Here is a 25854-nt window from a genome sequence, read left to right as displayed (position 1 = left end):
GCACATCATCTTTGAGGAAAGACCAAGGGAGCGCATGCAGCAGTAGGGCCAGGCCGCTGGAGCCGCCGCCCTCTCAGCCTTGCCCTTCCCTGCCTGGCCCTCTCCGCGCCGGAGGCGGGAGGCCACCGGGCCGCCATGACCTCCGCCCCCCTGAGACTACACCTCCCAGGAGACAGCGCGGCCTCCCAGCCGCCTGTCACGTGGTCGCCGTTGTTAGCGGTGGGGGCCCTGCATCCGGGTCCTTCCCGGCGCACGCTCTGCCACCCCGCGTCTTAACGACCACAACAAGCGAGAGCAGCGCGCGGCGGCCCGGCGGACACCCGCCCCTGAGGCCGCCGGGAGCGCCGCCCCTCGAGGGAGCTGATTGGGCGAGCTGCATGAGAACGGGCGTCGCATTGGCCCGTAGGAGGATGACTGGCGGGGATGTCATAAAGGCTAGGTAAGCGCGGAGGGTGCCGGGGAGTGAGCGGCGGCGCTGGCGGCTCCCGGTCGTACACATCTCCTGCGGCGGCGCATTCCCCGCCCGCTCCATGAGGCCCGCTGTGGCTGGCGAGATCCTGTGAGGCGCGGCGGGCGGGGCTGCACGGGGGGAGAGGAGCCTCGTCTCCCCCCTGAGCGAGCCCGGCGGCGGCAGGTGAGATGAGACCCCACCCTCCCTCCTCCCCTCGCGGACCGGCTCGGTGGTGCTGCTCCCTCAGGGGCTCTGCGGCAGGAGTGCCGACCAGGGCGGGGGGAGAGGGGCAGTGCTCTAACCCTTTCCCTCCCCCGGCCCTGCTGGCGTGAGGTGCGTCCCTCGAGGGAAGGCGGGGGGGTTCCCCCCCGGGGGTGGGCTGTGGGGGCACGGGCGGCGGGGCCCCGCGTCCTACCCGGGGTGTGAGGCCGCCCCGAGGTGTGGCGGGGGGGTGGGCAGCTGCTCTCGCTCCTTTGTTTGCGGGCGCTCTGCTCTGCTGGCCTGGGTCCGGCCTGCTGCCCCGGGGCGGGGGTCGCGCTGGGGCGGGGGCTGGACCGGGGCGGCGGGAGCGCGGCGCTGCCGAGGGGCAAAGCTGCCGTCTCCTCCTCTGCCTTTGCCGAGCCCGGACGAGTCCCTGTTCTTATGTTTTTCTGGAGTTTTTCCTCCAGCTCTGACCCTGCTGAGGGCTCAGACCTTGTCAGGAGGCTTTGGGCGTTAATATCGCGGGTTGGTTGGGTTGTCATGTGGCTCGTGAAAACAGAATAAATAAAAAGGTACTAGGTAGGACCTGGAATGCTGACTGAGGCTAGGGTCCTAAAACTACGATGGTATTAATATCATTTGTAGTTAGCTGTTGCATGACCTAGATACTATTTTGCTGTTTCTTAATAGCTATTTTATTGTTCATCAAGAATAAACTGAAACTTTCTTTAACTGCTACGTTCAGATGTTGTTAGAATTATGCTTGTTTGCTTTATAGGTGAAAAATCCCAAACATGAACAGCAACGCATCACACCTGTCCTCAAAGCTGACTTGGCTAGAAGTGGAATGTAGTTTCCTGACATATCTTCTTACAAAGAAGTTGTAAATCCTTTGTGATGGCCAACAAGAAAGAGCCTCCTTTTTTCAATGAAGATAATATGGGACCGTTTCACTACAAGCTTCCTTTTTATGAAACTATGGAGCTCTTCATTGAAACGCTCACAGGAACATGCTTTGAACTGCGAGTTTCCCCTTTTGAAACAGTTATTTCTGTGAAAGCTAAAATTCAAAGACTGGAAGGTACTATTCTCTCATATTTCAGTGTAAATTTTATTGCTTTAGAGGAAGTCTTGTTTTACAAATTATAATTGCTAAAATCAAACCAGTTAAATTACTTTTTCAGTAATACATATAAGCTAGGCACTCGGTTTATGGCTTAGGTTTGATTGGAATTGGGTTGTTTTTCTGTTCTTTCCTTTTTCCTATCAGTTCATGGCTTAGGTTTCACTGGAACTGGTATTTTTGCTCTTCTTTTCTTTTTTTGGTATATCATTATTAAAACGAATCTTTAGAAGTCTATGGTAAATCATTAATTGTTTTGATATTGTATGGGATATAGTATTGTTGGTGTTGAAAGGATTCTCCGACATAAGTTGTTTGTTAACCAGCAAGGTTATAAACTTGAGTCTTGCAGTATGTCTATATTGCAATTGTCTGAGCATACTTTAAAGTAGGTGCTATGGCTGTTGTTTCTTAGGTTAGTCAGTTTATGGTTTGTTTATGATACTGCAGTCACAAGAGCAACTGCAGTGCAGGCAAACCCCAAAGACAGTTTCAAGTTACTCATTTGAGTTTTGTTTTGGTGAGTGATCTTTTGCTGGTAGAGGTCTGGCTGAGCAATGCTTCGTCTTGAAGTGATGAACTTGGCATGTCTTGCAAAGTGAAAACGTCCTTTAAGGTATGAGGCCAGTCCTGGTGCTGATGCAAGGAGAAAAGATGTGGGTTAGTCCTCTCCCACCTCTTTCCCTCTACAATGAGAATGATCCTGCATGAAAGAATGTGATTTGAAATACGTGTGTGTACATACTTTAGCTACTTTTCAGCACTACATCTTCTTTCTCACTTTGGAGCAGTTAAAGAACTCTGTAGCTGCACAAACTGAGAGTACCAGAGTTGAAAATTTTAAGAAAAGAAATCCTGTCTTTCCCTGATATACCTGTACATGGTTTTTCATGCTTCTGTGTGGAACCAACCCTCTGGGAAATGTAACGTGATGCTTTAGACTTGAATCTAAGATATTTTCCTCCTCTTATGGAAATCTGCACTAATGGACGGAAAAAAAAGTATCTGGCACAAGTCTTAAAACACAGAAGCATTGCAACAATAGGGGTGACTTCTTGCTAGTAAGGTCACTTAGTAGAAGCTCCACTGTGCAGATAACTAGAGTTTACATCAGTGTAGCTACATTAGTGCAGCTATGTGGATAGGCTTTTGTTTCTCCTGGACAGGGCAATAATTAATTACAAGTCAGGGAACGGAACGTGTTGAGATGCTCCTGGAGGCTAGAGGTGAAACAAGAAAGGGGAAGGGTTTTTCTTCTCCGTGTTTGAATATAGGGGTAGGAGACTTGCAAACAGATATGTGGTAGAATGCTAAGAGTGAATTAAAAGGGAACATAGGCAATAGAGTACAGGAGAAGGCAGGCTATCTGGACAGTGTAGATGAAGCAGTGGGCTTTAAAGGATGCATGAAGAAAACAGTGGGAGATATGAGGAAGAGGACTTTAGATTTCTTGTAGTCCCAAACAGGAGATTCGGAGTAGACATTTTGAATTATACCTACAGTTTATTATTGTAGGCTGGGTGTGCCTAGCTTACTAAAGTATCATAATTTCTTATTAGAAGAGAATCTCGGTATTAAAATTATAATATTGCTTATTCAGAATTTTGTTCACTTGTAGTTCATAGGATGATAAGGTAATTAATGGCTTAGGTGCCTGCTGTATAGACTTAATTATTATTAAGTAAATTTCATTAAAACATGGAAGACAAGAGTTCACTGGTGCTTACCACTGAATTGTTAGAAGTCAGTTGAAATACCTTGATACTCCAGAACAGAGTTAAAATATCTGTAAAGTCCTGATTAATATGATTTATGGGAGGTGGGGTGAAAACAGATTGATCGGCTATGTATGAACGGGACAGACACACAATGACAAATCAATTTTACGTTGCATTTGAGGTTGCTGTTGCATGTAAAAAAAATTAACAACTTCTCAGTGACAAAGTTCCTATTACAGTGCACAAGTTCAAGCAATGACTCACCTAGGGGGAGGGAAAATCCTAAAGTAATTTTGCTGTTGTGATTTAGCATGGGAAGCAGAAGGCTTACATCTGTTTCTGCTGCTGTTTTTCAGTTTTTGTTATTGTATCATGTCAACTTTCATGGGGTGTGAACCTGTCTCGTTTAAGCTGCACTTCTGGCTAGAGAATGCCTCCTATACTGCTGGGAGACTATGTGGGGACCCTAGCATGCGTATTGTCTCCATGGACTCATTTGGGTGTTGAGGATGATGGTATATAAGCATACAAAAAGACAAGTTTTGAGAAAATAATCTGAGACCTCAGATCTCCAAGAACAAAATCTAGAATTGTATCAGAAGTTAACAAATGTGTTCAAACGTCACCAATGCCTCTAATTGTAAAAGACTAATAATAAAACTAAATCAAGATAAACTGATCTTTGTCAACAACTGGAATATCAATAGCTGTAGACTGTCTGCACTGTAATGAGAAAGGATAATATGGATGGCATGTTAGGATTTTTGTATACTTCTGATACTGTTCGTCATTCTTAGTGCCTGTTTAATGATCTGATGTGGAAAGGGTTTATTTAGACAGATGTAGTAGACATTGATACCTTACTAAGAAAGAGCTCCACACCTCCAGCTCTCTGTTTTCAGGTGGTTTTATATGGGTAAAAATTTATTAATGGGTTCTAAAGCATCTGAAATTTCAGTAAAAGTCTACTTGTAAATTGAAGTTAAAGAAGATCTGATGTGTGTTTGGATCAGATCCAGGCATTCGTCCTCAGATATGTTCCATGCGAAGTAAGCACATGGTATCCAAAAATTTAGATTTGTTGTAATGTTGACTTTGGAGCCACGTAGGGTAAATTGCTCCTAGCCTCAGATTCACTGAATGAGCCTTTTAAAATGGTAAGCTGGAGAAGAAATAGCTCCTTTTGTCTTTACTAACGGCATAAAAGCTAGAATACACACCACCAGCAGCATAGCACAGTGTTGCCAGCAGTGCTACCTACTCTGTTGGTTTTTGTTGATTATTTGTATTTGAAAGCAGGATCATGTGTTGATGAACAAGGATAGGATGGTACCTGAGTTCCATGGTGACATGAAAGACTGAGCTTCAACACATGAATGGTACTTAAAAATACCACGATTTCACTGAAAGAGGAAATAGCTTTTTTTTTTTTTTTTTTTTTTAAACTGAGAAGATCTCTTCTTGCTTCCTCCGTTGCACAAGTCTTTGTAGGTGCTGGGCTGGACAAAGTTTAGTATTCTTCCTTTGGAAACACCAATTGTTATATTGAATTTTATAGAAGGAACATTCAGATAGTGTATTCCTAGTAGTGGTTAATTCTTTCCTCCCTTAAAGAACCATAGATAATAGCTGTAAACATGTTTGTTCAGTAAGATAGGATTGAGTCTCAAGGGAGGAGGTGGGGTTTGGGATTTGGTGTTGGTGGTATTATTATTATTAACAACTCGCAGGAATTAATTTGCATTCTACAGTATGGAGTATTAAGGCCTTCATTTATGTAGCTAGCTTTAAAATAAGAAAAAACAACTAAGTCATGGTTTGTTCAGTGACTGCTTGCAACTGAATTTTATGATCTGCGTACATGGAAGCATCTACCTTTTAGATGAAAATTTAGGTGTTCTCTTGTTCTTCTGTTGTTGTAAAGGGGGAAAACAGAACTAGCTTTCAGAGTACATCTTAATTTAGAATGCTTGTGTTCGGCAGGGAACAACAGATGCACCAGTAATTTTGTTGTGTGTGTGTGTGTACTCTCAGTGCATCATGAGAGTTATTTTTCTTTGGTCTTTTTGCTGTCATTATTTTGCTGCCTGTGTACAGCAGCTTCACCTTAAGTGAAAGGAACTGGATGAATATCAAGCAGGCTTCTTCTGGATGTTGTATTTCTTCCAATATTCTGTGAATTCAGAGTATGTCATAATGATATTTATTACTAGTTGTGTTAGAAAAAATAGCTATGTTTCTGTCAGGACTGGAGTAAGTGGATTGCACAAGCGTAAAGAGTTTTTAAGAGAACCAATCTTGCTTTTCTTCTGTCTACTGCTTTTCCTGTGTCTCCTGTTCACTTTGTCATTTGCCTGTTTACTGTGCTGATAGAGACTAGAAGTTCATGAAACTTTTTTTAAGCTTATGCCTTGTCTGAGCTAGGAAAACACTCCTGCAAATGCAAGTCTGTGCCCAGATCAGATGGTTAGAGTAGCATCTGGAAGGTGTAAATAAGGTCACCTTTGTCAGGAAATTTTGTGGGCCTGTATTCAGTTACTGGTGACTCGCTGTTGTTACAGTCTCCTTTTTGTCAGTCTCTGGGATAAAGAGTAGGTCAGTACTGACCACCATTTACACTAATGTAGCTTACTATCACACAAATGAAAGCTGAGGTGTTTGACAGTTACGAAAATGATCTTGCTGCTGTAAGTTGTGAACCTGTGCACCTCTTCCCTATTGTAGCTAGCTTGTGGGGGAAAATAAGACTGTCAGCCCAGCATCTCGGTAAACAGGAACAAAAAATAAATGTTTAAGAAACTCTTCAGCAATTCCAACATTGGATGAAAGATAAGTACACTGTTTGAACTTTGACTTTGAAATGTTTATGGTGTTTTTAAACATAACAACCTTCTACCCATAACATAAAATCAAGTTTGTTCTGAAATCTACAGGGTTTTTCTTACTGGGTCAGACTTGACCACATCAGTTTCTCTGGTGACCCTACTTAGCATGCCAGAAAGAATAGTAAAGGAGCAAAGCTCAAGGGTGTATCTGATACGCTGATTCAGAGGCAGGGTAGAGTACCTACTTCTCTCCTCTCCTCCCCCCATTTTAGTAGGTCAGATTGTCAGTACATCTGCAGCCATTTCAATAGGCAGTCTGCAGACTCTTCTGTCCTCGTATAGCATCACCTGGCTAGCCCACTTACATTTGAGCATTGAGATTTAGCTTATTGCCCTACTTTCCTCTCTTCTTGGTACTGATTTAGAGCAGGCCAGTGATACAGTGCTGCTTAGGAAGAGAGGATAGTGTATGGGTATCTTGCAGTTCTCGTTATTGTTGCCAATTTTACATGCTGATCTCATGTGCAAATGTCTCCTCAAGAAAGCCTTACTATAATTCAGAAAAGAGACAGCTGATGCATGTTTTCCTGCACCTGAACCTATAAAGCACTTACCATTTCCTCTGTGTATAAATACAAAATTCTTAGAAAGCTGCATAAAAGGGAATCGGTAATAACGACTTGTCTGTTTCCCGTTACATCTGTTCATTTCATCAAAAAAACACATTGTCATTGTTAAATGAAAAAAGTCATGTTTCACCGCAGTACTGCCAGTTGTAAGCCAGCCTCTTTAACAAATAATCTCTCAGTTTATCAAAGTAATTGGAAATTGCTCCTTGGAGGCTGCTGAAACCATAACAAATGCAGACAGTAATGACTGTTTGCAATCAGAAGACTGCAAAACAACACAGAAAAGAACTTCACTGTAGTCTCACTGGCTGTTGCCAGCTTGTTCTTGTTTTGCTTATGCTGCAGACTTGAAACATAACCAATAACCAGTTATTAAATAGCTGGCAGTGTAGTAGCAATTATGTTAGTCTACTATATGAACACATTCCCCTCATAAATGTCTTGTGGACTTCAGAGGATACAAGATTCACGTTAAATGCCGTCCAAGTGAAGTAAAGTTGTGTTGGTCGTTCGTAAAAGAGAAGATCTAGATGTGAGATGTGGAAAGAAAAGGAAACTGTTATCGTCTCTAGAACTTAAAGGATAACAATGACAGTTCCTCCGAAGTGCACTCCCGCTTCTGCACAGGGATATCCACTTAGCATGTCTCCTACTTGCCTGTTGAATCTGTTTGGACTTTCACCAGAATCTGGTCCCCTTTTTTTCCTTACTGGTGATGGGTGTCAGTAGCTTTGTGCCATTCCTCCAGCTAGGAAGAGGCTACTTAACCAACCTTTGCCACAGCTTGCTAAGCACTCTTGCAAGCCTTGGATAAGCAGAGATGGTTTTGGAAACCACCTGGAAGACTTTGATCTTTGTGTTCCCCTCTTGCCAGATGTATTTTGGGAAGTCTTACTGTGTAGCATTGCTACTTGCATCTCCTTTTAAGTATCTGGACATGCAATGAATGAGAGTATAAGATAAGGTTACTTTAATGTAACCTTTTGGAAAATATATTCATAGCTTTTGCTTCTTAGTCTGAGGACCAGTGTTTAGACTTTTTTGGAAAAAACAGTTCTTGGCCTCTACAAATTTTCATTTTAATTACAGTTTGTCAGGAATGCCCAGTGAGATCTTAATTACCTGGATTTCACTAGACGGGTTGAACAACAGTACTTCTTGTGATGCTGAAGGGAAGATTATTTTTTTCCCCAAAGGCAAAAAAGACAGCTATTCATCTTCCTATTAGCCTTAATTTTTTTTTGTGATCTGAGATTTCTCATCCTTTCATAACTGTCCTGGTTTGTACTCTATCCAAAATTTGGGAAGCGGCAGCATTTTAGTAAAAATGTGTGAAGACCGCAGGTTGTACCAGCTTATGCGTATTATCTTTAATGTGTATTACATCTGTATCTAAATGAGTTGACTATGCAGGCAGAAAGAAACAAAGTTAATCGTTGTGTGGAATATGGATTTTTAATAAAGAACAAATATTCAGCACGCTTACTTCCTTTAAACAAAAAATAGTTAGCCAAATCTGTCCCAGAACTTGAGCTGAAAATTAGTATTACTGGATATAAGTAATAAAATGTTCTGATGGCCTAAAAGAACAGACAGAACAAAATAAGCGTTTGTAGTACAAAGTTCGACTAACTGCTATGGTACTATATTGTACATGTGAACTTTCAGGTTCCAAACCAAGCAAGTGGTAAAAACACATATACAGTTGTCACCACTGTAATAGAGCTGCCACCAGTTACCTTAATGCAACCTTGTCTTTACTGTGAGTAATGTAGAATATCAGTCTGTGATTAAATTATTCAGCAGTTCTGTAGTTAAAAGTTTTATCCTGTTTTTCCTGTCAGTAGACAGAAAGCTCTGAGGTACAGATAACAGGAAGAAATCTCCCTCATCTGTTGACTGGAAAAGAGCAAGTATCCAATAAGCCTGAAGCAACTGAATACTTCTACAGACCCCTTGTTGAGCCAAAAGATTGAACTCCAAGTGTGAGCACAAGCCTGCTGAAAAGCTTAACTTTATTCTTGATAGCTATTTGGGAGGTTGGATATCATGAGTGAAGGTTGCTCAAGTGCCTGTCCTTGTCCTGCTTCCTTTCTTCTTTCCCCTGTGATCCTCTTTCTTGACTCTCCTCCATTACCCCCACATTCTTAAAAAACAAAACTCCCCAAAAGCCATCCCACCAAGCTCCAATTTTACTACTCTTTTTTTCTTTGCTTGTTTTGTTTAGGTATTCCTGTCTCTCAGCAGCACTTAATTTGGAATAATACAGAGCTGAAGGATGACTGTTGTTTGAATGATTATAAGTAAGTATAGAATAAAATTGCAATGAATGTTTCTAAATTGTTGTTAGCATAAGCAATAGAGAATGCTACAAAAATTTATTTATTGTTATTTACAGCATTTCAGAAGGCTGCACTCTGAAGTTAGTTCTGGCTATGCGAGGTGGACCTATTAACACTAGAAGAGGTAGGTGTTAACTCAGTTAAAAAATAATGCTTTTCATGCAACACCTTCTGACTGTAAACAGCTTCTCTTAGCTAAGCATTTCAGATGAGCAGACTTCAGTTCTAAATTAATTGGAAAAATACTTAACAAAAATGGAGGCTTTTTTCCCATCTTTTCTTCCTTAGCATACCAAGTGCACCATCCTTTTCATTTTGTTTACCCTTAATTTAACAAGGATCTTTGTATGTGTAGAATCATCAAGTCTTAAAATCAGCAATTCTTCACCTGCAGAAAAAAATGATACTGTAATGTCATAGAAATAGTTTTTAAAATCTGGTTAATAAGAATCAGGCATTGGTTCAGTCTGATGATAAACTTGGTTATGTGGATCATCTATTGAGGAATGAAAATGGAGAAATTCCCTTGATAATTTTCACTTGGAAAACGCTCAGCATATCTTCTAGGTTGGGAATTCCCATTTTAAACTGAGCTGAGCTCTCAAAGGTGATCAAAACCATAATAATAATAATAATAATAATAATAATAATAATTTGATTTTATTTTGTTTTTTCTCTTTGTAGTTCCTGTGGAAGACCCTATCAGGGAAATGGCTGAATACATGGATCCCAGTAGAGATGAGATCTGGGAGAAAGGGCCACCCAATAAACAAGTTACCTTCTTAGTATATCGAGAAGGAGATCAGTTGAATTTCTTCCGTGTGGTAGATCGGGGAGATGGCACTTTAACGCCTTTATCTGAATCTTTGAGGTAAAGTTGGTTTTAATCTTTATATTATTCTTCAAAAGGGGATTGCTGTATAATTTTCAGCTTTATTTGTTGACTTTGTCAAAAGAATATCTGGAATATATCTGGAATATTGCAAGAGTCGTGCTCTAAGGGCTACTAAAATGCTGTAACTGGGTGGCCTAACAATACAGTAGTACTTTGTGGTCAAGTGATCATGCTGACAGCCGTCTGTCACTGTGTGTGTCAATAGAGTGAAATAAAGCTGACCTTGTGCTTGAGGCAATTCTCAACATTCCAGCCCTTTCTAAAAGGGAACATTTCACAGGAGAACCAATTTGGCAATAAAGATATTAAAAACTTTTGTTAAGTACTTTCTCTTCCAATTTAAGGCATTTGTTTAGTTCTTTGTTCACAGCATAAACTTTCTTTTTCTTATGGATATGACTTGACCAAATGATTAGTCAGGAAGATAGTAGATCAGCAGTGAAAAATCCTGAGAGGATTTGCCTGAAGTTTCAGAGAAAGTGGTTGGGGGGTTGGTTTTTGGTTTGTTTTGGGGGTTTGTTTGGGTTTGTTTTGGTGTTGTGTTTTTTTTTTTTAAATATACTAAAATAATTACCAATAGAGCCAGCCTTTGGACATAATTAGGCCTCACATTAGCTACTACTGAGGTACCAAACTTGTCTCAATCACTATCACAGAATCAAAGTACTGTTATCATCAGAAGAGAAGGTATGTCACTTAAGCTACTACATTGTAGTAAACAGATTACTAGTCTTTTTCCTAAAGCTATCAAAATTGGTAATACCTATTAAAAATTACTAGATTCTGACTTTACACTGCAACTTTTGGGTAGTGTTTTTTTTATCCCCTGAAGAATTTAGTATTTGTACAACTGTAAGGAAAGGAGTCCCTATTCTGGGGACTAGCTGCATTTTCTCAGAGGCTAAGGCTTGCACGGTTTTAAGTAACTGTTCCTGTTTGCAAAGTGAAAGCAAGAGCTTTGTACTGGGTTTATATTCAGTGTGATTCAGTGGGTTCAGAGTGATACTATTCTTAGAAACTTTTATGAGAGATCTGTACTTAAAAACTACAGGCTGAATGAAATATCAAGGTTGAATACCCACATAGTTACACAGAGTAGAAAGAGCTAGTGCTTGATATACAATTACTGGAGGGAAAGAAGAGGAAAGATACAAATATTTTGGATCTGTGATCTTATCTTTCAGCCCCTGCACTCTTTTTCAGTAAATGGCTGCATATGGTATTTTGCATAGATTTGAAATAGGTAAAAACCACCATCATCAGTAAGAACCGAGAACCTTACTGCTACATTGGCCTAGATACAGTTCTGGGAAGAGGAGCAGACAGATGTAATTCCTGTTCTCACCCATACCCTGCTTATTACCAGATTGTTCCCTTGTAATTTTTGAATCTAAAGAACATCCAAACTAATCCAACCCTAGGACTGTGGATGCTATACTGTGAGTTGATGCAAGAAGTTGTCAGAAGGAGCTTGCACTTCATTTCTTCAGTATAATGGGATCCCTGGTATCTGCCTACATATTAAAATTCTTGTGTGTGTGACGATTTTCTTTTTTTTTTTTTCCCCCCCATTTAAAACTGGCATGGACAATTGTCTGAAATTCTTAATACTTCTCAATTAGGTAATCCTAGTGCATAGATTAAACAGTAATTTACTTGAGATTGGCTAAATGTAGCAAACCAGAGAATAAACCACACTCTATTGGCTCTTGCAAGGCATCTTGGTAAGCCTTTCAAAGCACAACAGCATGTGTAGAAGTCAAATACATTATGCTTAAGAAATGTGCTGTCACTGGTCAAATGATACAGTTAGGTTGGAAGCCACCTGAGTTGAAAACATTCAGCTCGAGCTGTTTCTTTTCCTCTGTGCTTTCTATGGGAGTTCATTTATTAGCTTTTGTACTAAGGCAGACAGTAATTTGGCAGGGGGAGGAAGAAATCTTAATTTTTGTATTTGTTATTATGACTGGGTCAGACTTTGTGGGAAATGGAAAAAGTAGCAAAGGGAGGAGAGAATGGAAACAAATCAGACCTTTCATTCGATTTATAGAGGAAGGCTATGAATCAATGTGAATACTAGTGTTTTCCACAATGACAGTTAAATGTGTTTTATGTGTGTGAGTATACTGGTGACTGAGCATTTTGAGGCACATGTTTATCAGCTTTTCTCATATTGTTTATGTGTGGAGCAGAATTTAGTGACTTCAGTTTAGAAATGAGACATTGGTTTGGGTTTTGTTTTATAGTTCTCCAGATTACTTTATTTTATCTGTGCTTAAGTTAATGGTTAAAACTTGACAAGGTGTAAATACATACAATGATTGTTGTCTGTGTATTAGAAGAAAGTTGTTGAAGTTGTGGTAGAGGACTGGCAGGCACTGGTGTCTGAAGTGTTTCAACAAGCTACTGATCATTTTTGAGGCACTCATTTTACAAGCAGGATCTCAGGAATGTTGACACCTGTGGACAAAGTAAATTTGAATTTTACTCATGGGAAAACGGGCTAAAAGTATCATCAAAACCAAAGCTCCCTCTTCTTAAAACAAGTCTTCTATAATTTTACAGTCACATTAAAGCAAAAAATCCTTTTGTTACTCTTTTGTTTTTCTTAGTGTTTTTTGGCTCCTATTTAGCCAGAAAATGCAAGAAAAAGGATAACAATTCCTTTTGCATTAAAAACAAACAAACCAAACAAAACCAAACAAAAAAACCCACCCAAAAAACCCCAAACCAACCAAACATGTGAGACACATCACTTTTCATTGAACTTCCCTTCAAGGTCAAGATAGAAAGACTTATTTTGAGTTGGTGACTTAAGTCTTTGCAGAGTTAAAATTCTGAAGTGATTCTTTAGTGTTGAATCTTTACCAGGAGAGGTATGTAATATGCATGCTGACTGTCCCCGTATTGAGGTGTTCAATTTTTGGTAAGAAATTACTGCACTATTTTGCTGACTCTTGCTTTGAATTTGCTGCCGTCTTGCTGTTAAAGATCTGTCTCCCAGTTGTGCTGCCTTTGGAATTTGGCTACATTTTAGGAAATGGATTTGGAGAGTCAGTGCAAAAATACTGTCTCTTGACTAAGGGCAGCAGAGTATTTCCAAGAATCAGGTAAGATGCCAGCTCTAATTAGTGGAAAAAAAAATTTTTTTTGGTACTGACTTTCTCATGACCGTTAGTTCTTCCTCCGTCTCTTCTGGAAAGTAGAGACTTTAGTTAAATCTACTAAGATGGGGAATCGCCGAACTGTCATGATTTCTAGATGCTGACTGCCTAATGGAAGAATTAAAACACTCTTTAAAACGTACTATGTACAGTGTTAAAAATGCATCAATTTGTAATGAGTTGGACACTCCTAATGGTTCTTTCATTTCACTGTCGAATGTTGGATGTCTGTTAGTGATTAATGCTTCATAGGAAAAACAAGTCAGATACTGACTTGAGAACACTGAGGTTTTGCATTCTGTTAGAATACAGAATGGCAAAAGGCAATGTGATGCTATAAATATCCAGTGACTACTAAGTTAAAAAAATTTTGCCTTGGGTCTAGCAATTTTAATCTGTTTATTTTTTCCCAAATATGAGACTCTTTGGAAACCTAAACTGATCCTTTTTTATTTTTTTTTTTATTTTGAAAAGGAGAAATAGAATATCACATCCACATGGGTGACCCCTCCATTTCCATTTATGGTGAGAACACCCCTCAGGATGGATAGAAATTTGGACTTTCCTTCCATGCCAGTGTCTGGTAAATTGGAAAACTGATCAGCTTGTTGTCTGACTCACACAGTTAACAGCTTTGGCCATACCTTCAGGAGACATTTGTGGAACTGGATATCCCCTCTGTGGGGAAAACATATAGTGAGTGTGAACCAACTGTATATGGTATAACAACTTCCCAGAAGTGTGGCTATGTTATGATTTCAACATCATCACTTTGCGTGAGCATCTAATAAGGAATGCATATGTGCTAAAATAAAAGGATTTGAAATGTCTTTGCATACAGTTTTACATAATGTTTTGTCAACAGATCAACTACGGATATGACTTTCTAGTGAGAATACACTGAAAGCATAATTAAATTACTTGATTAGAGTGTGAACACAAAATTTCTTTTATTTTCAGTGGTGCTTCAGTTTATAACTTATATGCTGATGATGAAGATGAGACAGAGGCATCACCTTCTGGACAACAGATTATTGAGAATTCAATTACTATGAATAAAATGAAACTACTCAAGGCAAAGATGGAGAACATGAATCTGAGTAAAAAGGTGAAATTGTGATTTCAATTTTTCTGTTGTAAAATCACAGAATCACTAAGGTTGGAAAAGACCTGTAAGATCATCAAGTCCAACCATAAACAAGCAACCACAAGCAATGGCTTGCACTTTCCTAGTGCTGGCTTTTCTGAAAAGCAGGTCAGACACTTTCCTGTCTTGGGAAGTGAAGTGATCAAGGGTAGATGATTTCTCATCTGTTGTTTAAGTAAATGCTATTGTATAAATGTTCTGCTTTGGAGCATTGGATTTACTTGGATCTACCTGTCCACATTCAAATAATTCACTACTCGTCCTAGATTTATTTGCATGGGTGGTTTTTTTGGGTGTGTGGGTTTTCTGGGTTTTTTGGGTTGTCTTCCGATGTTTTAAGTAGCATTGGTTTGCCATACTGCTCTGGTAAAAATCAATGTTTCTTTTAAGTGAAACTCCATTAGAAATACTGTAACGCCTATAAAATTAAATGTGAGAATGAGATTACCTAGAAGATAAAACACTACGTTGATGTTCATGTCTGTGTAGGTTACCTAGGTGTAAAATGAAGATGTTATACTTTCTTTCATTGTTCATCTTGTTTGAGACCCTAAGCTCTTCTGGATAACTTTGGCATTCTGGCTTCCCTTTTCCACTCCTCCGACATGTGGTCTGTTTACTGAAAAGCCTTTTCTGATTATAATCTTTGATTTTATTATTCAGATGTTGGGGTGAAGTCTTGATGGCTAGTAACAGATGAGGGAGTAGAAAAAATGATTTGGTTCTTTATGGCCTTACACTGTCTGAATTCCTGGGAATATGATCTCAGTCAGGTCTTTGAATGCAACATAATTCAAATACTAACTGTTGTTCCATGTGGGTTTTGGTTTTTTTTTTTAATAGCCTAAGAAAACTGTCAAGGTGAAACCTCGTCCTCCAATGGCTCCTCGACCATCTAGTGGCTCCGTGGCTGCTGCTCGTCACCGCTTTTTAAGAGTGCTCCCCCATATCGGACAGTCCTGCCTACCTCCTCCTGGGAATTCATATCCATCAGAGTCTTCCCAAAATGCACTTTCAGCATTGGCTACTTTGGCCACTGCTGGTAGAACAATGCCATCCACAACTAATGACTTTCTTAAGGAAGATGACACTTGGCAGAGCAACTCTTGGTCTCAGTCAGTTAGTAGCATCAGGTTACCACCGAAAATATCTCGTGTTGAACTAGAAAATGCAAAACTACCTGCAAATAGTATTCTGACTCCTGTTTCATGTCTGCCTGCAAATTCAGAAAAAGCATCTGAAAATGTGACCTCAACAAGTGAGGAGGATGCTGTTTTGTTTCCGAGTCTAACAAATGTAGAACTATATGGAACAGAAGAAAAACTTCTACCTGAAACAGATGCTTTTGCTTTGTTAACAGAAGCAAGCACCTCTGAACAGTGTAGTGAGATATATGATATAGGAAAGGTGAACCCAGAACTTGAACTGTCTGATAGAGATGAAGAATCTAAGGTTGTAGAGCAGCATAGAAAGCCTATTAGCAAAGTGCTGAGCACTGCAGCAATGGGTGCTGGTCTTCTAAGTACTCATAAATTAAGTCCACAGAAAAATCTGCTTTTGTCACCTCTTCGGTATTCAGCGCAAGTAGCATGTCACAGTTCTCTGAAACCACAAACACAACCCAAATGCTTTGAGGCTGGTAACTTGAGAACTGCAGCCTCCCCAAACGTGCTTCGATCACTGGAAGTCCGTAGTATAGCAGACTCCTCTTTTTCTAGGACTACTAGATTTCGTAATGTGAAAGTAGAGTCACTTGGCAAAAGACCTGATGTAATTTCTAAAGCAGAGGCTAGGGACATCACAGATGTGGCTAACAAGGCATCCAAAGAACCTGTGAGTTCTGTAAGTAACTTAGGATTTCTAGCTTCGCTGGCCCGAAGCACAAACAGGGAAAGTTTACAGAGTTCCTGTGGGACAGGCAGGTTTCGGACTTCTGGTATTGCACTACCTACAAACCTTCAGCATTTTCAGGAAGAAAGCATTAGGAAAACTGCTCCTCCAAATGAAGCTGCTGAATATATTCTAGTGAGTATAATGCTTCCAAAGAAATTGAAGTTTTCCTGGCTTTTCTGGTACTGGCATTATGAAAACTGTACTTTCCTGTGTATGTCTATGTGTCTTCAGGGAAGGCAGATGGGGAGGGGGAGGTGTACTTAAATCCCTGATAGTCTTAAACTGTTTTCTGAATTCCTGTTGGTACCTTAACTGCCTGTTTATCTAAATGGGCCCTAGAAGTAATTTTTCATAAAAATTAAAGCGGTTGTTCAGTTCACAACTAAAATTATTAGTTATTGTAATGACAGAATTACGAGTGTCTGTATTTGAACTGTCGTCTGACTTCTCCTGCTGCTCAGTAATTGTCATTTATTCCAAAGTGTGCCCTGTGACTGGCACCATATGTGCCTAGCTTCAGATCTCTAATGTACTTTGTTGTTTTGGTGTGTTGTGAAGTATGGGGAGGCTATCAAATAGTTATTTTGAGTAAGGCTTTATATTGCGGAATTTTAATTTTTTGTACAGAAGTCTTCTTGCAGTCTTCATAGGTACGTTGATTGATACAACTTTTATTTCAAATAAGCTGATACCAGACTGCCTCACTTTTCATTTAATTTCCATCTGCTAGTAATTTCCTTGTGGAAATTTTTTTTTTTTAGTCTTCGCACGGGCTTGGAATGAATGGAAGTATTGCAGCTGTAGGGAAAAGAGTAGGTAAGTAATGTGACTTAAATAATAATTGAAGATGACTCTAATCTTTCCTGATATATCACATATACAGAGGACAAAGATAATTTATCTTTGTAAGGCATATGTCTTTCAAAGTCCTTGCTGTATTACACTTCTATAGCATGGTATAACTTTTAATATTTTAAGCAATTCTTTAACATACAGATGTCATCCAGATCGCAGGTAGACATAACTGTGACTCTTTCCTAGTTTTTTTTAATACTTAATGAATCCTGCATGTCATCTATAGACATAAACATGACTTTCTGCTCTGAAGTTTCCAAAAGGTCAATTCTGTGAATACTTCTGAGTGTCCTAAAATCAGAGCAAAATTTATCAGTAGCATTGTCTTTAGGACTACAGCCTGAGCCAGAAGGATTTGGCAAAAGATAAGTGGGGAGGAATCAATAAGGGCATGGATGCTGAAGATTACTGAGAGCCTGCAGATTTTTCTTGATTGTTTTTTTTTTTTTTTTTGTGATAGGCATCATTCTTTCTACCCTAGTCTTTGTAACTGTGGAGTGCTTAATGCTTGACATCTACTGAAAATGGATGTGTTGTGCCTAAATATTAATTTCTTATGTGATTAATTCTCTTGAGAGGAATGGAATTGTGTAGATTAGTACTTTTAAAACTCTTAAGACAGCAAGCTAAAGATTCTCAGCACAATCAACTTTCCTTCTTCACATCTTTGATTTGCAGTTTGCAGGTTTTCTTTTCTTTCTGTATGACCTTAGGAAAAGAGAGGCAGGCATGTATTCCAGGATTTTAAGATCTAGGTATAAAGAATGAGCTCAAAGATAGATCTTCAAACGGCAGCTGCAACAGCAAAAATGATGTAATTGTAACTATGTGGGAGCAAAAGCTGCTAAAATAGTGGATTGTGCCTTCGTTTCACAACTGGGGGTGCAGCTTTGAATTGGCAGTCAATTAATAAACAGGTCTGTTCTTACCTACTCCGTGGTAAACGAGGTGATACCCTAATAGCCACATCTGCATGATGGGGATGCCTACTATCATCTGTGTCATTTTGGATAGAAATATGAAGAAGACGCTCCTCTGGTGTATCTTATATCAGACAAAAGTGTATTTTCCAAAAGGTTCCAGATATGAGAGAGACAAAGTTGGTGTTGTCATACCATGCAGGCTCTTGAGAGAGAGGTGGCTGGTAATGATCTGTTGTATAACTGGCCAAAGGACAGTTTATTATCCAGGGCTTTCATTTACATTTAATTGCTGTGGGGACCGTAAATGTGAGGACAGGTGTATTGTTTTTTCTGTTTAAGTATGGTCCACAGGGGGGCTGTCTTCAACCTATGTCTTTTTCACAATCTGGGCTAACTAATGCTCCTGAAATAGTATGCTTTTAGATGATGAAATAGATAGCATGGACAAACATTGCCTGGAAGTTTCCATGCTAGATAGCAATGGGATAGCACTGGTTGGTAGTGATGACTGCAATGTGTAGTGACTGCCTAGTGTTACTATTGAATGTAGGCTGCTCTATCTCAGCTGAGAAATGACTGTTGGGATTAAAGGTGCGCTGGACAAAAAATGCTTCTGAATCATGAGGCCACTTCTGGGAGCATCCTGACAATATAGCGGTAGAAGCACTGAAAGAATGTTTGAGAGGATGCGTTGCTCACTTTCACTGTCCTAGTGTATGGTAAATATGCGTAAACATGTTGTGGATGAAGAGCTTACTTCTACAGAGGGAAGTAAGATGCCTTTTCTTTACATGCTTTCCAGTTATAATGCAGTAGCCAAGAATTACAGGGCAAAATGTCAAAGTAAAGTAAATTTTTTAACTACAGAAATGTTACCAACATCTGCAAAGTGCCTTATGAGACCATATAGCTAAATAGAGGCCTGTAGTCTAATAATGTATTTTTCTTGCAGTTATGGAGTACCAGCAAGATTTTAAAATATTGCAGTATTTATTTGGCAAACTTGAGTTATTAGCTACTGAACATACTAGATGCTGGGTACTTGAATGCCCAATTGAGTCTTTGGAAAGCCATTCCGTGCAGTGCTTTCCCAGTCGCATTATGTGTTTTAATTTTGCATTTGGAAAGACCATTAGGAGATGTGTTTCTTGACTTCTTCTGTAACTTCTTGTTTATGTGAACTTTTAACAGGTGTTAAAAATAATGGGTCTAAGTCCCGTATTGTGCTGTCTCTTCCAAAGGTCTTCATAGGCTTGAGGTGTGTTTTCTGGTTTGGCTTTTGGGATTTTTTCCTCTCTGTTTAGGCTTTGGGGTTCCCACCTGAAGTATCCTAAGAAATGCAAAATGAATCTGGGTTTCAAAAGATAACATTTAACTAGTTTGTCATCAGGAATAAGTAAAAATAAAATGTCTTTGCTGTCTTTCTACCTCTGAAAGCAGGTGAAGCAACCCATCTTCCACCTGTGAATGGCTCAATTCAAGCAAAAAAGAAAATTACAAAGCATTGCTTTCTTTGTGGCAAGAAAACTGGATTGGCAACCAGCTATGAGTGCAGGTAGGCTGAGTGTATAACCAGCTGTTGTTTAAAATTGATAGCTGGGTTAACCAAAAGGTTTTCTGTGCTGCATGGTATTCCTTAAGCGTAGCAAATCGAAAGATGACCTTCAAAAAAGTTCCAATTCTCAGTTTAGCAAAAGTCCAGGAATTAAAATTCAGGAATGTTGTACCTGTTCTGCTGTTGATTTTCCTGGAAAAACATACACCTCAAGAAATGCAAGATATCAGGAAATAACATAAATACAAAAAAAGAACGATGACATTTTATACTGGTGTGGGGAGAACTTGCTACAGATTTATGTTCTGCAAAGTTTTTCAACAATAATTGTATCGTTAACAAAACCAGTTTTTCCTCAAGTTGTTACAATTTTTCAGAAAATCTCCCTCAGATTTGGCCCTATTACAACACATCTGCACAGTTTGTGAATTTGTACAAATTTATATTTGACAACTTCTTGATTTTATGTGTGTTCTGTTTCTTGTGAGACTTCAGTCACATTTGAGCATCTAGAGCATCTCAAAAGCAGAACACCAGAGTGCTGGTCCCCCAAATCATGACTTGCAGACAACACAATGAGACCTGGCACTTGGTGGTGATCACTGCAAACTTTAAGAAAACAACAACAAAAAAACCCCCACTTCCTCTGTTGCTCTTGGTTCTCAAAGTATTGTTTCACACAAGATATTATCTTCTCAGTATCACTTTCCATGAGCTAGTCGAGGTTGGGAACTGCTGCACTGTGAGGGCTACATTTGAAGCTGATACTGGTTCATGCCAATCAACAGCAAAATGAACAAGACTTCTGCCATTGGGGAATTGTGTTGGAGAGTTTCAGGGTGAGGAACTGCCTCCTTACTGACTCTTTCAGTCTTTGATTTTTGAACAGTTTTGGACACTGCACATTTTCCTGGTGAGCAAATAGCTGCAAGCTCTTCTAGAAGTAACTAATCAGCTTGCTTAAGGTTAAAAATGAAGCACAGAAAAAGGGGGAATTGCACATCTCGTTCTAGTTTCAAAAGGAGCAACCGTGTGACCTTTTACTAGAATGGAACACAAACCAAATAGAGAATACAGTTGTATGAGAGAACTGGTGATTGCAGAGACCAAAAAACAAAGAAAAGCAAATTTATTACCAGGCATACAAAGCCTCAGGAACAGCTGCAGAGTTTATTATGAACCCAGATAGATAAATAGAGGATTATAGTCTAATAGTGAGACAGTAAGTTGGACAAGTAATGCTTAATCCATTTCAAGAGAATTCTGATTTTTGAATGATATAATTGTTTTACTGTCAAGAAGCCACTTTATCAAATAATCAGGTAAAAGGACACTAATATCAGTCTACTTTAAAGCACTTGTTCAGATCAGATACAACAACCAGTATGCTTTTCTCCAGGTAGGAGTCTTAACTGCCAAGCTGTCAAGTTTGAAGGCAAAAAATCATAATGTTAACTCATTGAAATTGCAACAGACATTGGAAAGGTGCACCCTTATCCAGTCATATAGGAAGTCATGTTCCCTATAGTTAGTCTGTCTGATGTCTTTACAGCTGACTAAATCTGTATTTATTAATCTCAAATGACTAATTTGAGTTTATGCCAGGCAGATGTTGTGCTGAACTAAACATCTATTTTGGTGGTCTGAATAATGTGGTGTTTTTGAATTGAAATGCATTATGTGGATTTCACCTGATGCCATTGTTTTAGTTCCATGGTTTTGTCCTCTGAATTCTGCCAACTGATGTTGTGTGAGGTCTTTAAAAAGAAATAAAATAAATCAAAGCCCATCATTCGTAATTTATAAGTGTGTTTGATCCTTGCTAACTGGTTCCAAGAGTACAGCTCTTGCTTAGCTTCCCAGCTGAAGAGACTGCAACATTCAGTTACAAAAATGTTGTTTTGATTACCCCACCAGTTAATGTTATCAGTCAGGGATGATTAGAATTCAAGCAGTTATGTCAAATAAACAAAACATGATTAAGCCAAAGGGCTCCCAGCATGTCAGAGAGTTAAAAGCTTGTAACTTCTAATATTCTTGATTCTTCAGATGTGGAAACAACTTTTGTGCAACGCACCGGTATGCAGAGACTCACACCTGCACCTACGACTATAAGAGTGCAGGGCGAAGGTATTTGCAGGAGACCAATCCCGTCGTTAGTGCACCAAAGCTTCCCAAAATCTAATATGGTTGTGCTGCGTGTGGCCGTTCTGCCATTGAAGAATTGTATTACATTGAGAGAAGCACTTAAACTGTGTATTTTTGCCATGCTCCATATTTAAAGATTTGCCAAGTAACAAAAGCACGTGAGGATGCATCCTATCGAAGAATAATGTGAACACTACTGCAGTTAAAACTTTTCTTCTTTAGTGAATGAAAAGTTAAAGATTACTTTTTAAAAACCTTCACTATGATTTAACTGTTACTGCACGTCTTGTGTTGTGTTTTATATTTGGAAAAGCTATTTCACTAGACAAGTCTTTAAAAGATGCACTTTACTAACTTTATTTACTGTATAACCAGACTTGAGGGGATGTTGTAATGAGGGTGTCATGTAATGTCTTCTGTACTCTTGCGTTTTTTGTCCATTGCGTGGTATCTTTTAAGTTATTTCACTAGAAAGATCCTCCTCTCTCCCCTTTCTTCAAACAGCCTATTTTGAGATTTTTAAGGGGATAGTGTGTTCTGCCCCTCTGTTCCATACAGATTGGTATTCATACACTGTGTATCCCTTCGAAAATTACATATCCTGTTAATCACATTTTCTTAAAATAAAACTGTTTATATGACAATTTGTTTTTAAATAGAAAATTCCCCTTTTGTTGCCATTAAATATAAGGAACAACTTATCTTAACTTTTTTTGTAATCCTAGGTTTTTTAAGACTTCACAACTTGGTTTGTTAAGATGTTGAATGCTGTTACTGGAAGAAATTCTAATAAATATTAAATTCTGGTTTATGATTTTACGAATGCATAAAAAAACTTTTCCTATCTTACAGCGTGCTCCTAAATTAAAAGTTGGGCTTTGTTATAGGGGGAGAGGGGATTTTTTTTTTTCCAGAAGCACTGGCTCATATCTGTTCCTACTGAAGTTGGTGGGAATTTTCCCACCAACTTCATTAGGAATAGTGTGACCAACACTGTGTGCTTTAAACAAACCTCCTGAAGACTCACAGATGTACTAGCAAAGGCAAAATGGACGTTCAACAAAAATGGCATATATTAACATGCAGCCTTCTCCCCTCCAGCTGACACTGTACAAAGGCAGTTCAGTAATTGCATGAGACACCTTTGATGAGCATGCAGCTACTGCAGAAAGTGATGTTGGAGGAGTATACCTACTGTGAAAGCCTTTCCTCTTTCATTCCCGTCATGTGTCTGAAATCTTTTTATAAGCTTATGTTGCTTGAGGTGTTCTAGTATAAACAGATTAATAAAAAACCTGCTACAAACCACCAATACAAAAGAAATATCTCCACATTGCATCTAGACTATTGAATGTCATGGTCCCTTTCTTGCCAGAGTCCTCAGCTACTTCATTGGTTGTGGTATTAAAGTGATCTGTGCTGCATTCCAGTTGAACAGCAGCAGCTGATGAGCATGGCAATCAAAAGTCTGGCCAAAAAAAGAAAGATGATCACTGAAAGGGAGAGAAGTAACTTGAAGAATTCTCATCCATGGAGGAAATCCATTTCATGTAGTCCACCTGCAACTTCTTAAACCTTCTGGAGTTTTCAGAGAGTGATGACGTCGGAAAAAGGTTTTCAAAATCATTCTGGGTAGTGATAAGGTAAGAAGATAGTTGTGTGTGTGCGTGACCTCTAGGCTCGGTCTTACTGGACAAAGTTGCACCTAGGATGAAGAATGTGTTACTGAGCAGTGCTAGGTACAGTGAACATGCCTGTAGTTTTTATTTCATCTCCAGCATGGGACAATATTTGATGCCGAAGGAAAAGAATAAGGAACAGGGCAAATATACTAGTGTTTTCCCAACAATTACTTATTTGCAGCTTAGCAACTTTCTTGAGACACAGGTATTCATCTTTTTGTAGGTACAGTAGAGACTTGGTAAGTGGATTTAAAATAATATCGGCTGTCATCACTTAATCTGATTTTGCATAACTACAATTGTCAGGAAATTATTTTGTGCTGTATTAGAATGGCCATAATCAAATTTTAATAAGACTTCATAACTGAGATGTGTGGCAGGAAGTCTCTGAGTCAAATCTCAATGGTGACTCTCTGCGTATACATAATGAAGTGCACAACAATACTTTTCAGAAAATGCAATGTAGTAATAATCTAATTTCCACGTGTGTAGCTTCTAATAATTTTTATTATACTTCATTTTGATTATACCTAATACAGACATTTCTTGTGCAGAACTCTTCTGGTTTCATTCTCATCTCCAACACTGTGTACAGGCACTCTTATTTTCAACCAGTAGTACAGCCCTAAGAGCACTTAAATTTGTAATTAACTGTTTTAGTTGCTAATTTATATGCTATCGGGTTTTACCAAATCCTGTGTTAGACTGTGCTATGGATTAATTATTGTTTACTGTGTAAACTTGCTAAATGGTTTGGTTTTCTGAGTATTAGTCAGTGCACTGTGGTGCTATGCATCTGCTGTAGATGAATGTTTAGCTTTTGTGTGTTTGTTCATGTAATTAGATCATATCATAAAGCATTTACATAATGGAAGTTTAACAATGGCTTTGGTGTGTGCTTCTCTACCTTCCTGTCAAATAATTTTTGCATGCTGCTTTTATGCTTGAGGACCTGTGAGGCATAACCAGGCTGGTCTCTTGTTGAATGACCTCGGGGATCCTTGTGTTGAATTGATAAGCGCCACAGAGGTTTTAGAAATGTTTTTGGATCTTGAACAAAATATTTCCTCTGAAATCTTTAGAAGGCCATGGTGATAAAAATCTGTCTGCTTGCAGTTCCTGGTTTGCAGTCCCCTGGGATGTAATTGCACTGGTGCCTTCTGCTAACAATCTTCAGTAGTAGACAAGGCTAGAATTGTTAATGCCTTATATTATAAAAATGAAGTCTTTCTAGTTTTTTTACATACAAAGAATTGGATACTTTGGTTTCTTTTCAAGTATTTCCAACTTTTGTAATAGGGCACCATCTTCTGGGTGCTAAGTTGTGGGTTTGGCATTGCATATGCGTGTAAGGAGTTGCTTTCACCTGCGACTTGTTTTAGGTCACCTTTTTCCAATTTTTAGGTAAATCATGTTAATCTTGAAATGCATTTGACACTTTCTCTGGTATCTATGTTAGCACTGAGCCACAGTTGCTCATGTGAGGACGTTCGTGTAACTAAGAAAGCCATGTGAAGCTATGGGACAGTTGTGTGAGCCTGTGCTACTTCTGATTACTGTAGTTCTTACCCTGATTTTAGTTTGGGGTAGTTTTGCAATGTTTCTAATGGTTGGAGTGTTGGGTGGAAAACAATGAAAAAAGGTGATTTCCTTCCTGTAGTTACTGTCCTGTTTAAAGATTACTGTCCAAAAAAACCCGAAGGTGTGCTCAATAGAAAGATGGACTAGCCTGTTGTGAAGCAGGTATGTTTAGAGCCATTGGGATATTGTGGACAGTAATGCTTGGGTTTTAATATGTAGAACTGTAATTATTCACTTCCTCAACAGAAGTTTGCCAAAACAGTCTCCTGTTCTCTTTAGCTGGTTTCAATTCTTAGTTTATATTTGACGTTTCTAAGGTTATTTATGTGTACCATTGAATGTTACAAGCATATCTGTGCATAGGTAAAGGGACATTCCTTTTCACAATATTAGTTTTTATCCTCCTTTTCCCTACACACACTGAGCAAATATACAAATCAAAGGTTTTGCAAGCATAACATTTTAACTAATCAGAAATGCTTTTCTACCCCTACTGCCAGAAAAGAGCAATTGCTTGATAAGATAAGGAGGGTTGTGTTTCAACCATAACATGTTACAGAAAGGCCACTGGATGTCAGTAGAGACGCCAGTCTGAGAGCAGATTTGGGATAAAATGGTCAAACGTACAAAATGGGGACAGAACTATGTATTTCTAATGATGCTTAGGCTATTGCTCATTTTGACCTATTTTATATTCCTAGCCTATCTTTATTTCCTAATTA

At 39.1% G+C, this 25854-nt stretch overlaps 1 protein-coding gene across 1 annotated transcript; it reads left to right on the top strand.

Moving 5' to 3' along the window:
• The first annotated feature begins 1521 nt into the window (after positions 1-1521).
• On the top strand, positions 1522-22215 carry ZFAND4 (zinc finger AN1-type containing 4). Its single transcript, XM_059821204.1, has 9 exons — positions 1522-1733; positions 9175-9250; positions 9346-9413; positions 9974-10160; positions 14309-14456; positions 15339-16520; positions 17150-17204; positions 19607-19721; positions 21771-22215. Exons 1-9 carry the CDS (start codon positions 1550-1552, stop codon positions 21904-21906), a joined length of 2151 nt encoding a protein of 716 aa, XP_059677187.1. The 5' UTR covers positions 1522-1549; the 3' UTR covers positions 21907-22215.
• Positions 22216-25854: the final 3639 nt, after the last annotated feature.

This window comes from Gavia stellata, chromosome 9 (genome assembly GCF_030936135.1).
Source record: "Gavia stellata isolate bGavSte3 chromosome 9, bGavSte3.hap2, whole genome shotgun sequence".
Lineage (NCBI taxonomy): Eukaryota > Metazoa > Chordata > Aves > Gaviiformes > Gaviidae > Gavia > Gavia stellata.
This window is presented reverse-complemented; position numbering and strand designations above follow the sequence as displayed.

Bases quoted from the DNA above. Each gene is read 5' to 3' on its own strand.
- ZFAND4 (XM_059821204.1), top strand. From the start codon at position 1,550: ATGGCCAACAAGAAAGAGCCTCCTTTTTTCAATGAAGATAATATGGGA. The intron at 9,251-9,345 runs GTAAGTATAGAA...TGTTATTTACAG, and splicing joins TGTTGTTTGAATGATTATAA to CATTTCAGAAGGCTGCACTC. The intron at 19,722-21,770 runs GTAGGCTGAGTG...TTGATTCTTCAG, and splicing joins GCAACCAGCTATGAGTGCAG to ATGTGGAAACAACTTTTGTG.